This window comes from Rhamphochromis longiceps, linkage group LG4, assembly GCF_057381845.1.
Source record: "Rhamphochromis longiceps isolate RC_006_pf linkage group LG4, R_longiceps_female_GT1.1, whole genome shotgun sequence".
NCBI classification, from domain to species: Eukaryota; Metazoa; Chordata; class Actinopteri; order Cichliformes; family Cichlidae; genus Rhamphochromis; species Rhamphochromis longiceps.
The window spans coordinates 23655594-23674853 of NC_140560.1; the positions used below are offsets into that span (position 1 = coordinate 23655594).

At 38.5% G+C, this 19260-nt stretch overlaps 1 protein-coding gene across 4 annotated transcripts in view; it reads right to left on the bottom strand.

The window, feature by feature from the left end:
- Positions 1-12997, bottom strand: part of LOC146671633 (nuclear GTPase SLIP-GC-like) — a 31786-nt gene extending 18789 nt beyond the window's left edge. For 2 of the 4 annotated variants that reach the window (XM_085403901.1, XM_085403903.1), the window contains exons 1-4: positions 12665-12997; positions 11590-11671; positions 11317-11429; positions 10957-10995 (exon numbers count right to left, since the gene is read on the bottom strand). In XM_085403901.1, the coding sequence (XP_085260027.1) occupies positions 10957-10995; positions 11317-11429; positions 11590-11656 (219 nt within the window). In that variant the 5' untranslated portion in view covers positions 11657-11671; positions 12665-12997. The remainder of the gene's footprint in view (positions 1-10956; positions 10996-11316; positions 11430-11589; positions 11672-12664) is intronic. The other 2 variants (XM_085403902.1, XM_085403900.1) reach the window with 1 other exon arrangement.
- Positions 12998-19260: the final 6263 nt, after the last annotated feature.

Below are 19260 nucleotides of genomic sequence, written 5' to 3' on the forward strand. Positions count from 1 at the left end.
AAATCAAACTGACGAGGATCTCGTTTGAAAAACACACACACTCACGAGACAAAATAAAAACAGACTGCTCAAAGCAAAAGCAGAGCCCTCACAGCTGGTAGTACAAACACAGTGACAACATGCGTATTAGATACCCTCAGTGCCAAAAGCATAAATATGAAAAAATGTGATCACCAAGAATATCCTAAAAATGGCATTGAGGTGCGTGTTACAGTAAAGAAAAAAAAAGTAGCCAAATTTTCATCGGAAAATGTTGAATTTTAGTAAAAACAATGCTCTGTAGTTTGATACTGTCGTTACAGACAAAGCAGATGTTTAAAGCCTTTGGACGCACATTTGAAATGCACTCATTCTCCTTATCAGCTGGAAACATTAAAGCCGTAAAATGACTTTTTCAAACGGATAAAAACTATTGAACAGCAGCAATGTTGAGCCTGTTTCAAAATTTGAATGTACATGTGTTGAAGGTGAGGGTCTTGTTGAATTATTAAACATACTTTCTTTAATTTTTCGAGCCACAAAAACAACAACTTTTAATTTTCTTCTGCTTGAGTCTCGGCCTCGGGTAGCTCTACTTATCATTGCTCAGTCAGTCGTCTGTTTGTGCTACTTTTTTTCAAGGAGCAGTGGATTATTGGTAAGGGTGACTTTATGTGTTTAGCTACTTAAGTGGAAGTACTGTGGAAAGTTTTACCTTACATACATAGATCTACCAGTACAGCTTCTGAGGTAACTGTTTACAAAATGTTATAATCTATTCAAAGGTTCTTTGCAATTTTACATTGATAAACATTATCCTTAACACATTTGGCCCACATAAAGTACTATGGCCATCACACGGTCATTTAGAATTGTTTAAATAACTCGTGTCTTAAGTCCTTCCATCAAACAGAAAATTAAAAAAAAAAAAACATGGTTCACTTTTATATCACAAAATGTTAGAAATATAAGCCGTTCATAACAACCTGAAAGGTTGGGAGTTTAAAATGCAAACCGATGGAAGCAGAAGTAGAAGACTATAATGTCTCAGAGCACACGGTGTCTATTAATGTGTAGACATGTATAAATAAGAGCTTAATAAAGATGCTTAATTTCTTAAGAAATAAACAGGTGGAGTGATCTTTATCAAAAGTGGATGTTGCATCTGTGGCTAAACCACTGTACCCAAAAAAAACTTTAAAAATCTACTGTGTGTGAGGCTGTGTAAGTAAAGCTTGCCCTTCACACCTGCGTGTAATAAACCATTTGTTGGGGGTTGTGGATTTGTCACCTCAGCATTGTGAAAGTGGGGAAACATGTTTCTGGCTGTGCATAAGATTCCTCCTTACAACTTAGAATCTCAGTTCTAAATGAAATTCAGATGTTTTTTTTAAGTATGGCTAATGTATTAATTGACTTCTAAGGCACACACACACACACACACACACACACACACACACACACACACACACACACACACACACACACAAGAACAAGAACAACACAGAGAAGAAGAAGAGGGGGTCGTTTTACTACACATCATAAAAACGCAATCATTCATCTTCCAACTGTATCTTTCTGTTCTGGCTTTAGAGTCATAGGTTGTTTACTGAGCCGTACTTTGGGAGTCATACTGTTGTGATACTGAGGAGAAAAGGGTAAGGTTTGATAGACTAAACCCTTACACACATAACTTGAAAAACCTAAAGAGTGTCTGAGACTGCTAGCTGTGTTGTTCAGCATTAAACTCATCTACAAATGTGTTAGTAAAGAGCGACTTGTACTTCTGTCCCATTAAGCAACGGTTTAACAAATTTCACTGCAAACTATAAAAGGAATCTGGATTTATATAGAACATAGTAGTGATGGATTAAGTGCAGGAAACACTAGTATAAGGTGTCTATTGAACAAATCTCCTTCAGCGTTCAAAATGACCAAAGTGAGGCCTACAGGCGTTTCTCTCGGTTGGTTGTGTTCAGGGAAAAAGCAGCTAAATACACTGAGACTGCTCCGCATTGTTAGTGAGTTAACTCTGGATATCTGTAGGTTTTGTCAAACTTGGAGTGAACAAAAGCAGAAAAACAGTAAAAAGATGCAGACAGTGAAAGTCTGGTTTATTTCATGAACACAATGAAACATTTTACAGTCCACAGAGCAAAGTAGCATACATGATAAATAGATACACATAACATGAGAAGTAAAACTCGTCGTCTTACCACATGTTATATTCTGTAAACTTAAAATAACCGCAGAAATTAGAGTTTAGTGTTTTAAAGTCATTATTAAAAACATGAGTCAACATTACTGAAGTGACGCTTTAACGATGCGTCTTATCACCGTGTTTATGATGATAAAACATGTTCTCTCGTTAGTAGTTGTCTGCGCTGTCACTTGTCATGAAAATGTCCAGAGCCAGGGTTCCTCTTTAATCACCACTGATCATTAATAGGGTCACAAAAGATTTGTCACATTATCCCCATAAACAAAATGCTTTTATAGAAATCATTGTGATACAAATATTTAGATTCTTGATTCACAATGTGCACGAACTCAAAATCTTTAGAGGTTCATATTTATAAAGTATCGCAAATAATACATTTATACCATTGTATGAGCTACACTTCTTGTAAAAACTGATTGAAAAAAGCTCCTGTCGTGACCTTCCTTCTGTGAGGACACACACACACACACACACACACACACACACACAGAGAGAGAGAGAGGGGGAAGATCATTAGGATTGGAGGCGTTTTTGGATTTTCACTTATTGTTGGCTTTACAGTCACATAAAATTCATTCCAATTTTTTTGCCTTTGCTTCAATTAAGGTGTTTCTTTAAATCTACAGCAGCTTCCTTTTCAAAAAGTTTACTGACATAGTAAGGAAGTAGCTAGGGAACTCAGTAAGTATGAGCAACAACAGCTTAGGGACTGTTTCTACAATAAAGAGGAATTCATCATCATCTGCAGTTCATCAAAAAAAAAAAAAAAAAAAAAAAAAAGTGCCATTAAAAACAATTCAGCAGATCCTCAAAGTATGGATACAATCTGTTTTCAGCTGTAGAGGTACGCTTCATGTACTTATCAACATGCAGTTTAGAGGCTTGCATTAGAGTGCTTTGGTACTTGGGCCTCTTTTATTTAGCACGGTTATACCATTGTGTATTTAGCTATATAAATATGCTCAAGAGTCTATTGTATGTTTGTCATGCAATTAAAAATTCAAAAATATAATTTTTAAATCAGTAACTTTGCAAATTTAGCGCGGACCCTCACCCCTCCCTCCGGCTCCCACGGCCCCGCTGTCACCGTAAGACTCATACTCTTCCCCCACGTATGCTGCTATTTCCCCGCGCCCCAATAATTCTTGTCCTTTTTCTGTTGCAGCCTCCCACAGTCCCGTTTTCGGCGTTCCTGCGCGACTCATCTCCCGGTCCCTTGGTTTCTCGAGTTTCACGCGTGTTTTCCTTCTACCCTCCCGGGACACCTTCAGTTAAAATAAAGTTTATTTTCTCGTACTCCTGTGTGTGTTGGCTCTGCTTCTGGGTCCAGCTTGTGCGCTGAACTTTGGTTCATGACACTAATAGTTTTAAATAGAGCACCACAAACAACAGGTATTCCTTTAGAAATAAACTTTTCTTGTGTTACTTCTAAAAACTACAGATTCTTAACTCTGCAACAGTTAGACAGAGTTGGTTACAGTTAGGCCCTCAACAGTCAGCAAAACAAGTCATAAAACAATAAAAGAGGCTGCCTTATCAAGAGCATCCCAGCACTGTAGTTCCATTACAATCAGTTTCCTTTATTTTATCTTATCATGTCAGAGGCCAACTGAAACCAAGTCCACCTATATAAAAACACCCCATCAGACACACAGTAGTTTCCTCAGCACTTCACAACTGCCGCAAGGTATAGCGTTTTAACTTTTTATTTTTTCGGATCCCAGACACAGCGGTGTGAGGTAGTTAGCACACAGTTTGGACGTGTAGAAAACATTGCTTGTTTGGAACACATCAGCAGAGAGGTAGAGTTCATAGCTGTTCATAAGAGTTTAATTTAATCAAACCTCATTTTACGGATCTAAGAGGCTCCTCATCACTAGCCAATTCACCATTTTATTTAAATATCTGAATTTTCGGAATGAGGATCCAAGCGGGACACAGAGGCTGCTTTAACGCACCAGAATGCAAATATAAATAAAAGCCTGACTATCCTGAGAGCCTAGCTGCAGCGAGACCTTTCTTTCACACGGATTCCTGGATGTGCGTCGGATCCGACTTTGCTACCCGCACAGAGCGTTTCTGACAGTCGGGCGCTGCTTATACAATAGAGAAAAGCAACAATACACCGTGTTTCTCTGCTCCAAGGTAAGGATGTCTGTTATACCCAGCGCATAAATGTCTCTGTGTTAACGCTGATTATTCAAACCCTGTTGAAAATGTGACACATTTGTTATCCAAAAACATTTCCTCTAAATTTGCAAAGTTACTGATTTAAAAATTATATTTTTGAATTTTTAATTGCATGACAAACATACAATAGACTCTTGAGCATATTTATATAGCTAAATACACAATGGTATAACCGTGCTAAATAAAAGAGGCCCAAGTACCAAAGCACTCTAATGCAAGCCTCTAAACTGCATGTTGATAAGTACATGAAGCGTACCTCTACAGCTGAAAACAGATTGTATCCATACTTTGAGGATCTGCTGAATTGTTTTTAATGGCACTTTTTTTTTTTTTTTTTTTTTTTTTGATGAACTGCAGATGATGATGAATTCCTCTTTATTGTAGAAACAGTCCCTAAGCTGTTGTTGCTCATACTTACTGAGTTCCCTAGCTACTTCCTTACTATGTCAGTAAACTTTTTGAAAAGGAAGCTGCTGTAGATTTAAAGAAACACCTTAATTGAAGCAAAGGCAAAAAAATTGGAATGAATTTTATGTGACTGTAAAGCCAACAATAAGTGAAAATCCAAAAACGCCTCCAATCCTAATGATCTTCCCCCTCTCTCTCTCTCTGTGTGTGTGTGTGTGTGTGTGTGTGTGTGTGTGTCCTCACAGAAGGAAGGTCACGACAGGAGCTTTTTTCAATCAGTTTTTACAAGAAGTGTAGCTCATACAATGGTATAAATGTATTATTTGCGATACTTTATAAATATGAACCTCTAAAGATTTTGAGTTCGTGCACATTGTGAATCAAGAATCTAAATATTTGTATCACAATGATTTCTATAAAAGCATTTTGTTTATGGGGATAATGTGACAAATCTTTTGTGACCCTATTAATGATCAATGGTGATTAAAGAGGAACCCTGGCTCTGGACATTTTCATGACAAGTGACAGCGCAGACAACTACTAACGAGAGAACATGTTTTATCATCATAAACACGGTGATAAGACGCATCGTTAAAGCGTCACTTCAGTAATGTTGACTCATGTTTTTAATAATGACTTTAAAACACTAAACTCTAATTTCTGCGGTTATTTTAAGTTTACAGAATATAACATGTGGTAAGACGACGAGTTTTACTTCTCATGTTATGTGTATCTATTTATCATGTATGCTACTTTGCTCTGTGGACTGTAAAATGTTTCATTGTGTTCATGAAATAAACCAGACTTTCACTGTCTGCATCTTTTTACTGTTTTTCTGCTTTTGTTCACTCCAAGTTTGACAAAACCTACAGATATCCAGAGTTAACTCACTAACAATGCGGAGCAGTCTCAGTGTATTTAGCTGCTTTTTCCCTGAACACAACCAACCGAGAGAAACGCCTGTAGGCCTCACTTTGGTCATTTTGAACGCTGAAGGAGATTTGTTCAATAGACACCTTATACTAGTGTTTCCTGCACTTAATCCATCACTACTATGTTCTATATAAATCCAGATTCCTTTTATAGTTTGCAGTGAAATTTGTTAAACCGTTGCTTAATGGGACAGAAGTACAAGTCGCTCTTTACTAACACATTTGTAGATGAGTTTAATGCTGAACAACACAGCTAGCAGTCTCAGACACTCTTTAGGTTTTTCAAGTTATGTGTGTAAGGGTTTAGTCTATCAAACCTTACCCTTTTCTCCTCAGTATCACAACAGTATGACTCCCAAAGTACGGCTCAGTAAACAACCTATGACTCTAAAGCCAGAACAGAAAGATACAGTTGGAAGATGAATGATTGCGTTTTTATGATGTGTAGTAAAACGACCCCCTCTTCTTCTTCTCTGTGTTGTTCTTGTTCTTGTGTGTGTGTGTGTGTGTGTGTGTGTGTGTGTGTGTGTGTGTGTGCCTTAGAAGTCAATTAATACATTAGCCATACTTAAAAAAAACATCTGAATTTCATTTAGAACTGAGATTCTAAGTTGTAAGGAGGAATCTTATGCACAGCCAGAAACATGTTTCCCCACTTTCACAATGCTGAGGTGACAAATCCACAACCCCCAACAAATGGTTTATTACACGCAGGTGTGAAGGGCAAGCTTTACTTACACAGCCTCACACACAGTAGATTTTTAAAGTTTTTTTTGGGTACAGTGGTTTAGCCACAGATGCAACATCCACTTTTGATAAAGATCACTCCACCTGTTTATTTCTTAAGAAATTAAGCATCTTTATTAAGCTCTTATTTATACATGTCTACACATTAATAGACACCGTGTGCTCTGAGACATTATAGTCTTCTACTTCTGCTTCCATCGGTTTGCATTTTAAACTCCCAACCTTTCAGGTTGTTATGAACGGCTTATATTTCTAACATTTTGTGATATAAAAGTGAACCATGTTTTTTTTTTTTTAATTTTCTGTTTGATGGAAGGACTTAAGACACGAGTTATTTAAACAATTCTAAATGACCGTGTGATGGCCATAGTACTTTATGTGGGCCAAATGTGTTAAGGATAATGTTTATCAATGTAAAATTGCAAAGAACCTTTGAATAGATTATAACATTTTGTAAACAGTTACCTCAGAAGCTGTACTGGTAGATCTATGTATGTAAGGTAAAACTTTCCACAGTACTTCCACTTAAGTAGCTAAACACATAAAGTCACCCTTACCAATAATCCACTGCTCCTTGAAAAAAAGTAGCACAAACAGACGACTGACTGAGCAATGATAAGTAGAGCTACCCGAGGCCGAGACTCAAGCAGAAGAAAATTAAAAGTTGTTGTTTTTGTGGCTCGAAAAATTAAAGAAAGTATGTTTAATAATTCAACAAGACCCTCACCTTCAACACATGTACATTCAAATTTTGAAACAGGCTCAACATTGCTGCTGTTCAATAGTTTTTATCCGTTTGAAAAAGTCATTTTACGGCTTTAATGTTTCCAGCTGATAAGGAGAATGAGTGCATTTCAAATGTGCGTCCAAAGGCTTTAAACATCTGCTTTGTCTGTAACGACAGTATCAAACTACAGAGCATTGTTTTTACTAAAATTCAACATTTTCCGATGAAAATTTGGCTACTTTTTTTTTCTTTACTGTAACACGCACCTCAATGCCATTTTTAGGATATTCTTGGTGATCACATTTTTTCATATTTATGCTTTTGGCACTGAGGGTATCTAATACGCATGTTGTCACTGTGTTTGTACTACCAGCTGTGAGGGCTCTGCTTTTGCTTTGAGCAGTCTGTTTTTATTTTGTCTCGTGAGTGTGTGTGTTTTTCAAACGAGATCCTCGTCAGTTTGATTTTGTTACCACAAACTTTGTGTGAAGTTCACAACAGAGGTAAAGAGATTTAAACACCCCAGTTTAAGGAGGCAGGCAGGGGTTGGACCAGCTGCACAGGGCTGGTGAAGCAGAGAGTGTGGGGGGGGGGGGGGGGGAGATGTGCAACAGAAGCAGAGGGAACATTTTACAAGATGATAAATGGCAGATTTAGATGATTAAGGATTTGTTGACAAGATTAAAAGACACGTCCGTCAGAGTTCAACAACATTACAGTTTGATTAAATAAAAAAGTTTTTAGACTACACAAGGTTCATTTTCTCCTCTGATAGTAATCATATTAAACATGTCAAGAAAGAAAGAGTATAAAGAAAAATAGTAAATGTGTGTCTAATTAAACTCTTCCTGTGAGCCTTACATCATCCTTTAATATGTTTGGTGTTACAAACTTGAAGAAGCACAGAAAAGATCATCAGACATTAATCTAATCAGTTTTCAGCCTTCATTCATATTGAAAAGTTGAAATCTTCCCTGCTAGACCCAAGTGCAGCGTTTAACACCGTCGGCCAGAACATTTTATTACAGCTATTATTAAATGGAGAGTCCTCTTCACACACTGAGGTTAATTATGAAGCTCCACAGGCTTCTGTGCAAAGACCAGTTCTGTTTACATTATACGTGCTTTAGAAGACATAGCATACCACAGGTCAGCTCAGCAACATTTCGACTTTGGCTTGTTTTTTCTGGTTAACGTTAATTACGTAATTTAGAATTAAAGTTTAGTGTTTTTAGCATTTAGGATGGCCGTGGCGAGTAACTCGAGTGCTGTAAACATTTCATCAAAAGTTATCTGAGTTGGAAGGGTGTCTGTTAATAAGCCATTCTTAAGGAAGGAGAACAGAGAAAAATAAGGCTGAGGTGTGCCAAATTACACAAGAAATTGACTGGAAAAAGAAATCAGCTGTAATATGTCTTATGGAGTAATGAATCCAAATTTGAAATATGCACGGAAGAGGTCCGAAGAGAGATACAACAGTGAATGTCTATAGCCGTCTTTAACACAGCGTGGATACTCTACCGTGCTTTGAGGCTGGATTTCAGCCAGTGTTGTTGGAGCTCTTATCCAAATTAATCAAATTATGAATGTAGAAAAGTTCCACCAGATTTTGATCGACCATGTAATACCACGTAGTGTCTGATTGGCTTCAACTTCATTTTTCAGTGCGACAATGATCGCAAACATACTGCCAATGTAGTCAAAGTATGCCTGGATGAAACAACGCATCAGTCATGGATTGATCTCTCCAGGGTTCGAACCTCAAGATAATCGAAGCAGTGTGGGATCATCTTGACAGAAAACAAAACAAAAGGCAGCCAGCATCCAAAGAAGAGTCTCGGATGTCTTTCAAGAAGCCTGCAGAACTAAGAAATTACGAGAAAGCTTACCTATTAGAGTTTAAGCTGTGTTGAAGAATGAAAGGCAGCTTTAACTGGACAAAAGGGGGAAAAAAATCCCACATTGACAGCTAACTCAAGAGACAAAAAGCATTAGAACTCAAGTCATTACCTTACTTAAGGATAAATAAGTTAATTAATTACATTAATGCATAAGCAGAAAATAACCTACAGTAACTGCTTTGCGATATGGAAGTGCAAAAGACAACTGAAAGGGAGGATAGTTTCTATATATGTGGTTTCTATTAAGGGACAGAGGAACGATAAGAAATCAAGGACAAGGAGTGTGGTGTAGATAAGTGAGGAAATCCGATCATTACTACAAATTTAGTTGAAATTTAAATATTTTAACTATGGTGCCTCCTGTGAGGGCTGTCTGTTTTCCACATTCTGCAACGGTAAAATACGACTTAGAGGCGGATATTTGTTTTACTTTATGGGCAACAGTTGTTCTTGCTGTTGACAAAACTCGCCTCATGGTTGACTCTGAGAAAAAAACTCTTTCCCACAGAGGGGAATAAACTTATTCGAATATGAGCTTTTTTCCACTAAGACTTGTTTTATGGGGAGATGTACGAAATTATTTACCGGGTTACAAGCAATGATAATATCGGATGTTGACTCCTCAGCGTCATCATTTTCTATCTATTGAGAAACCCCATTGTAAAAGTAATGAAGAAAAAAAACTATTCTGCCGTCTCACTCCTCCTTGACCCGCGGTGTGTGTGTGTGTGTGTGTGTGTGTGTGTGTGTGTGTGTGTGTGTGTGTGTGTGTGTGTGTGTGTGTGTGTGTGTGTGTGTGTGTGTGTGTGTGTGTGAGATCGGCGGCGTTGTTTGAACGGAATGCTGACATAATATTCACGGATTCTTCCTCGCGATTGGTAGAACTGTCACAGATATCGACTCCCCTCCCGTTTCTTCTCTCATTTTATCCTAGTCTAGCAAAGCATCTGTTTTTCGCATCTTTGTCTTGACAATACCAATAGTTAGAGAGGGTTGTTTTTTTTTTTTTTTTTTTTTTTTTGTTTTTTTTTACAGCGTCTGTATTATAGGAAAATAAAATACTATTGAAATCTCTACAGGAAGTCACTCTTTATTTCCATTACAAACGCCGGTGCAGCTTAAGAAAGTAAAATTACATCCGCTCTGTCTCTCTATACATCACAGAATCATCTGCTGCATCACCGCTGTGCTTAGGGAACATGACGCAACAGGTCTGAAAATGACTAGACACTTCCGGAGTATTTCCGGTAGGGTCATAAGGTCCGGATCGAGGCCTTCCATAGTAAATATGCTGTATTTGAATATGTCATATTCAAAGCCTTCTTCTTTGGGAGAGCAGATCTCATCGGACACAGGACCGCTGCGGGGCTGCAGAAGGAAATCCATCTTGTGTCTGTGCCTTAGAAATTGTGACGGGCTCCACCTCTCTGCTTTTTTATTCCCCTCCAACAGATGGCGCGCTTCCGGAGGTTCACCCCTCCTTTCTCAGGATGCAATTCGACACGGTTAGCAACAGATGGCGCGCTTCCGGGGTTCACCCCCCCCTTTCTCAGGATACGATTCGTCACGCGGGGGGTTTCCCACCCCCCCCTTCTCCGGATGCGATTCGTCACGCTCATTACACGCTTCCGGGGGGGAGGGGCGGGAGGTCAAAAGGTCGTGATTAGGGCCATCAATCACTTCGGATCAAATTTTGTCATAAGCTGTATGGGAATAACTCTCTCCAAACGACTCATGGACCGGTACCGGTCCGAGGCCCGGGGGATGGGCCCGCAGCTATAGGCAACAGAATGAAACTCTATTTTGTCTCAGGTAGTTGGCCCAATGTCTGAAATTCATTATAATCCTTACCTGAACCAAACCAGCTGCTTCTTCATGCTCCTGTTTACCCTGCAGATAAAAAGTGCAAAGCCAAATAAAATACTGAGCACTTAAACATGTATTAAAAATTGTATTTCTCGTATAGATACTAAATCTCAAGGAAACAAAATAGTTTGTAACTTAATTGAAAAGAAGTGACTATTTCTTGATTTGTGTTTATTTCTTTCTAGCACCACCAAAACATTGTAAATCCATATTAGTGAAGAATTAAAAAAAAATTATGCTACATATTGTTACTGCCAGTACATTTTTTTTAATATCAAGATAGTTCTAACAAAAATTAAACCTCTGTACACTAAAATAACAATGATTGTCAAAGAAATCAATTACCTTTAACAGCTTGAGGTTATTCTTGAATATCACTCTTGGTCCAGCTTTTGGGATCAAAATATCAATTTCTCGATCATCTAGATAATACAGACTTTCCGCATTGATTTGTTCATCTGTAATTAAAAGTAAAATTGAAGAGATAAAGATTATTCTCAACTTGCTTCAGAAATTCTCGCTAATGAGTGAAAAAGCAATCCGCACAGTTCTATAAGCTGTTTTACAGTTAACAGATCAAATAATAATCAATATCTGTCAATCAGATCAATACTTTACCTTTAAATTTCTCCACCCAATCACTTAGGCCCCATTCAAGCAGTGTGTTTCTTACGAAATCATCCATGACCAAGAAATGAAACTGAAATATAAAATGCAATATTTAACCAGACAGCACTGCTTTAAAGATTAGACATCATGATCAACTTTAATCCTTTAATGCATACAGAATACAATAGAACTTTATTTGTATAGCACATTCAAAACCAGCGGTACACCAAAGTGTTTTACAGTAATACAATAATTTAAAGAAAGGAAACTAACGGAATAAATACACCAACAGGCGGAGAGCACTAATTAGCTGCAGCGCAGTGAAAATATGCAAAAGAAAATACAAACACAACTCGACTAGGAGATTATTCAGCAATAAAATAAAATAAAATCATTAAAACTACATAAAAGAACATTTGCAGGATACAAATACTAACTAGGGAAGGCTAAATTGAATAAAAAGGTTTTCAACCGCGATTTAAAAGATTGAACTGATTCAGACTCAGGAATAGCAAAATAGGAAGATTATTTCAGAGTTTGGGTGCAGCTATGGCAAAAGCGCGATCCCCTCTGGTCTTCAACCGTGCCCTAGGTTGCACTAAGAGCAACAGGCCCATCTACTAGGAGTGTACAAGCTGCGAAGTTCAACAAGATAGCTGGGAGCAATGTTATTTATAATTTTAAAGGTAACCAATAGTCATTTAAAATCAATACGGTATTTGATGGGAAGCCAATGAAGGTCAGCGAGGATAGGGGTGATAGAATCAAACCTGCCAGTTCCAGTTAAGAGGCGTGCAGCCGCATTTTTAACAAGCCGAAGTCTGCGGAGAAGGGGATTGGAGGCCAAAATAGAGGGAGTTACAGTAGTCTAATCTAGATGCAATAAAGGCATGGATAAATTTCTCAAGGTCCTTACTGGGTATATAAGGCTTGGCCTTGGCAATTTGGCGTAATTGGTAAAAGCTAGATTTAACTACAGTGGAGACTTTGTTTGTTTGTCAACTTTAAAAGAACTGTCCAAGTGCGCCATCGTCGCACTCTCATACATCATATTAAATTCAGATTAAAAGTTTAAACTGCTCACCTTTTGTTAGAAGTAATGCTGGAAAAGGCTGGTGAAGAAAGCAGTGAGACACAAACAGGAAACAGGCGGAAAAAATAAAAATCGAGCAAAAAGCAAAGTCCACAAATGGATAAGGTTAAAATCAAACTGGAACTGTGTGGCTCAGACTGCACTATTGCAACTGCAATATAATAGAAGTTTACATATACATATAATAGAAAGGTAAACCCAACATGAATAAGGCGGGAGCAGGAAAAGCAGAACGGAGAACCGAGAAAGGCAGGAAGAGGAGGTGTTTGTGCAGCGCAGATGGGAGTGGGTGGCAGATGGGTAACCTGCCTCAGAGGAAGTGGGGGTTTTTTTTGTTTGTTTGTTTGTTTAAAATCAATCAATGGGATTAAAGTTTACAGACGCATTTTCATCTATACTTAAAATACACTGAAAAAAAAAACATTAAAAAAGGGAGAAAAATACTTTCAGCTGTTCCCTTTTTCACAAGAGCTCATCACAACAGACGCAAGAATTTGTGCTGCTAACCAGAATCAAATCAGGGATCTTTCACTTCTTAGGCAAACAGAAAAATAACTATATTATGGAGCCACTAACATTAAGTTGCCAAACTACATTAAGGTTCTTAGATTAAAAATATCAACATAGGTTTTATTATCTGCTGCCACATTGTACTGATAATAAAGGCGTGAAACAATGTTGGGTGATGAAGACTTTTTTTAAAAAGTTCTTTATTATTACTATTCGTTTCATTTCAGCGTTATTTATAGATCACCAAATTGCAACAACAACAGCCTCAAGGCTCCTTATATTGCAAGGTGGCCCTACAATAATACACACAGAGAAAAACCCAACAATCATATGACCCCCTATGAGCAAGCACTTAGGCAACAGTGGGAAGGAAAAACTCCCTTTTAACAGGAAGAAATATCTGGCAGAACCAGGCTCCAGGAGGAGCGACCATCTGCTGCGACTAGTTGGGGTGAGAGAACGAAGACAGGATAAAGACATGCTGTGGAAGAGAGACAGAGATTAATAACAGGTACAATTCAATGCAGAGAGGTCTATTAACACATAGTGGGTGAGAAAGGTGACTGAAGAAGAAATACTCAATGCACCATGGGAATCCCCCAGTAGCATAACTAAGATTCAGGGTCACCTGGTCCAGCCCTAACTATATGCTTTAGCAAAAAGGAAAGTTTTAAGCCTAATGTTAAAAGAAGAGTTAGTGTCTGTCTCCCAAATCCAAACTGGAAGCTGGTTCTATATTGTGGGGCCTGAAAACTGAAGGCTCTGCCTCCCATTCTACTTTTAAATAATACTTTTAATATTTTAAATACTCTAGGAACAACAAGTAAGCCTGCAGTGTGAGAGCGAAGTGCTATACTACAAGGTCATTAAGATAAGATGGGGCCTGATTATTTAAGACCTTGTATGTGAGGAGCAGGATTTTGAATTCAATTCTGTATTTAACAGGGAGCTATTATACCAATATAATGGGTATAATTTAGGACATCCTGATAATAATGAATTACAGTAGTCCAGCCTAGAAGTAATAAATGCATGAACTAGTTTTTCAGCATCACTCTGAGACAGGATATTTCTAGTTTTAGAGCACAGGTGTCGAACTCCAGGCCTTGAGGGTCAGTGTCCTGCACGCAGTGGCGGTCCTAGCCTGTTTGGCACCCTGGGCGAACATTCCCTCTGACACATAAAACTTTAATGTATTGTTTGGAGTTTAGTCCTGTTACTGTTACTATTTTTACCATTTCTTCTTGGAGCAACTGTAACCCACATAATTTCCTTAGGGATTAATAAAGTATTCTGATTCTGATTGTTTCAGGATGACCTGCCATTATCCAATGACACATCTGCTTACCTGTATCTTTTGCTCGTTTCTCCTCTTCTTTTCTCTTTTTCTAAACTGAGCACCTGATGGCTTTGAACTTTTCTTGTCCATCTTGGTTTTAATTTTGCACTCCAGTATGAACACCCATTCCCCAACCCGAGGATCACCACAACATAATCTAATAGACCTACACCTTAGTTCACAGATTCACTTTGTCTAAGGTGTATTTCTGGGATTTCACACAACCCAGGATTCAAATCATGAATAATGGGCTTGGATTTACATCATTATGAATTAAATGTGCTCTGGAAGTAGCCGCCCCTGCCCTTTCGACGGGTTGTGTGTCAGACTTTAAATCATCAAACTATAAAATATAAATTTTAAATTGTTATTGATCCCTTTACCCCCAGTCCTAAAGTGTATATTTATTTTCTTACTCTTCTTATATTTATTGTTTGTTTACTTGCACGGCTGTAACTGGAGCCTCGTCGTCTCGTCTCTCTATATACTGGACTGTAGCGGAGATGACAATAAAGTTTACTTTGACTTCAGCAGCAAGCAGGCGCGCCGAGGGTTCTCGCGCTCACTTTCAATTTCGAAAAGACATCGGTGCAAATTATAAATCTGTGTCATAATGTCTGGTGTTTTCGTGTTTGTTGGTTTTTTTTTTTATTTTGTTTTATTTTGCGAGCTGGTTATTAGATGCTGCTCCAGCCGGTCAGAGAATCCCCCGCCGCCCCGCCCTCTCCTCTCTGTGCCACAAGCAGCAGGCGCACCTCGCAAACGGAGGGCGCCCTTACTCCCGCAAATGGGCGATAGTAAACCCCAGTATGCGCTGGCATGACGTCGGGGCAGAATGAGTACGGACAATTTTTATTTTATTTTTTATTTTGCCGATGCCCGTGATGCCGCCCCGGGCAACCGCCTGTGTCGCCCGTATCAACAACCGCTACTGCCTGCAGGTTTTAGATGTTTCCTTGATCCAACACAGCTGATTGAATGGCTAAATGGCCTCAACATGTCTTGAAGTTCTCAAGAAGCCTGTTAATGAACTCATCATGTGATTCAGGTGTGTTGACCCAGGGTGAGATCTGAAACCTGCAGGACACCGGCCCTCAAGGCCTGGAGTTCGACACCCCTGTTTTAGAGATATTGCGCAAATGGAAGAAAGCAGCCCTACATATTTGTTTAATATGTGCATTGAAGAACATATCCTGGTCAAAAATCACTCCAAGGTTCCTCACAGTGTTAGTGGAAGTGAAGATAATGCCATCCAGAGTAAAAATCTGGTTAGGTGCCATATTTCTAAGATATTCAGGGCCGAAAACAACAACCTCAGTCTGAAATCTTTACTACCATTTTTAATCCTTACAAATACTAATAAAAATATAAATTGTAAATGTTCTCTGTCATAGTTAACAGCCCACCCTCGAACAACAAATAATATGCAACTGTAAAGTTTGACTTGCTGAATTATGGTGTATACCTGATAAATTCACTGACAATTAAAGCAAAAAGAATTGATAAATCGTGGCTCTAATTTGTTGCTGAATCAGTGTTTGTGTTTTTAGAATGGCGTATTGAACATACTCAAATGTTTTATTGCTACATAAAATGATTGTGGTTCACACAAACATGCATTCTTTTCCTCCCTGCTGTATTCATTTTAAATTATGCAAAACACAAAAAGGGACAGCATGAAAACATTTGTAGGGCCACATAAAATATCTGCAGTTTGTGATGTGATAATAAAATGAAAACAAATGATTTTCATTCCAGATTCAAAGTACTAAAGACAATGAGATCCCCTGGTTCGTCTGAACATCCAGCCTTTTTATGGGAATCGGGATGCAGAGTGATAAAATTGAGTTTATTTAAATATTATTTTGTAAATAGTTAATCATGTTTATATTGTGGAAGTCTAAGAGATGTGAGATTCTCTGAGTTTGCCATCTATGATTAAGAAAGAAGTTATATTAAGTATGCTGTGATTGGTAAACGCACAACATTCATGTGTAATTAATACATGATTATGCATGAAGTGTATGAAGGAAAGTACAGTGGAACCCCGGCTTACGAAGACCCCATTTAACGAAAAATTCAAGTTACGAAGGCACTTAACGGCAATATTTCCTCATCTTTCTGAAGCACTTTGCAAACCACACCAAGGTAAGCCATGATAAAAGTAATGGAATTGCGATGCTGGTGAACAACTACATTTTTTCAGCTTCATTGTTATGTTCAAAATTGGTGCAAGAGTTGTAGGTTATAATGCCCACTGAGCCAATGAGGCCAAACTCAAGGAAGACCAACCAAAATTAATGAAATATTCAGTTGCAGAAAATTCCATAATTTGACTTTTTTGGGGGGTTGGAATATGTTCAAAAGCTAGATTTCTGCATTCTGTCACACACACACACAGCTACATAAATGGCTCTAAGTGCATTCATGTGTTGAATAAACAAAGATTACATGTTAATGTTTTGTTAATACCCTTATTTCATTGTGTTACATTTCACCCCAGGATATGTTACAACTAACCCAGACTATGGGGTTAATTGTAACATTTCACTCTTTGTGTATGAGACCATACCATGCAATGGGTAATTGTGCTGCAGAGAAAATAGCTGCACTATTTAATAGCAGAGACATGTAAATACTTTGCATTACATTTTGAATCCACTACCTTAAACGAGCTCCAATTTACAGACAGAAATGTCAAAAATGTTACAACTATCCCCGGTCTCCCCTACATGTACACGTATGTATGTATGCATGCATATGTATGCTTTCTTCAACCTCCGCCACCTCCTCCTCCACCAAGAACTTCGTCTTCAGCCAGCATCGCCTCACTCAAAAGGCAATGGAAAAAGGTGCTTCGACTTACGAAAATTTTGACTCATGAAAGACCCTCTGGAACAAATTAATTTCGTAAGTCGGGGTTCCACTGTATATTGTACACGTGATAGAGCTAAAAAGAAGAACATATTCATGTGTGAAACAGCTATATCATATAAATGCACAATAAAGTACTTTATATGGATGAGAAAACATAACCACTATAATGAATAACTGACCCTTTTCCCAAATTTATCAGTGTGAAACATCACAGAGAGGGAGAGAAACAACAGGATGGGGTTCACAGAGCAAACCACATTTGGTAAGAGGAAGGGGGAAGGAGGGTGTCATGCATATGTGCAAATGGGCTTTAAAAGTAGGAGCATTCAGGATTCTTCCTCTAGTTTCCATCATGATCAGCCAGCCTTGGGAGTTCAAAGTTGGAAATTAAAGGGATTAGGTGCTACCGAACACAATGAATTTACAAATTATAATTTTTGTTTCTTTCTCTCGTGCAATGTTGGATTATAATTTCAAAGTATTTGGAGAACACTAACTCCTCCTAAACATCAGCAAGATTAAGGAGCTGATCGTGGACTTCACTACAAAGCAGGCGAGGAATTACAAACCCCTCATCATCAGTGGCACGCCAGTGGAGAGAGTGGACAGTTTCCGATACCTGGGTGTCCACATCACTCAGGACCTGTCATGGTCCTGTCACATCAACACCCTGGTTAAGAAAGCCCGTCAGCGTCTCTTCTTCCTCAGAAGACTTAGAGACTTCCATCTGCCACTGAAGGTGCTCAAGAACTTCTACTCCTGCACCATCGAGAGCGTCCTGACGGCAAACATCTGCACCTGGTTTGGGAACAGCACCAAGCAGGACAGGTGAGATCTGCAAAGAGTGGTGCGCTCAGCCGAACGCATTATTCAATCAGAGCTCCCTGACCTGCTGTCCATCTACACCAAGCGGTGCAAGTCCAAAGCTAGGAAGATTATGATAGACCTCTCCCATCCCAACAATGGACTCTTCTCACTGTTGAGGTCTGGGAAGCGCTTCCGCTCCCTTAAGGCCAAAACAGAGAGAATGAGGAGGAGCTTCTTCCCCCAGGCTATTCGGGCCCTGAACCAGGTGTAGGACTGGACTCTCCCACACATGTCACTATAAGACTGGACTCTCACACATATCACATCACCACACGCACCACCACACATTTCCTATAATCTCTTCTGCTATTTGCACATTCTTTACTGTAAATTCCTAAGTTAATTTGTAAATTTTGTAGTAACCTGTAAATTGTAAATATTGTAAAACTTTTTTTCTGTCATTTAATGGTTGGGCATTGTACAGCTACAAGCATTTCACCCCCATTTCATACTGTGTATGGTTGTGTGTGTGTGACAAATAAAAAATTTGAATTTATAGAGTTCATACTTGCAGGTTGGATTTCCTCAGCTTCCGCAGGAAGCAGAGACATGGCTTGGCCTTCTTGGTTATGGAGTTGGTGTTGAGTGTCCAGGAGAGGTTCTCTGCAAGGTGGACACCAAGGAACACCAGAGGGACATGTTCTTAATTTATAAACACTAACTTAGAACATGGTGATACAGGTATTAATTACAACTTTTAATAAATTATAACTTCATTGGTCTAAAATAGTAAACTGAGTCCCCTTAAACCTGTAAAAAGTTTGTATCTCCTGAAGCATGTTGCCTGTATGTAAGAGCCATGAATATTATATTATGTCATCTAAGAAATGATTTGCATAAACAGTATTTGGAGTACTCAAAATGTTTTTTTTAACACATTCCACCTCTGTGACATAATAAAAGACTTGATGATAATCTGGTAAATTTGCTCCTTTCTCTAAAGTATAAAAGGACAACGCTTTGTGATTTTCTAGGAAGTGCAGGGATACTGAAA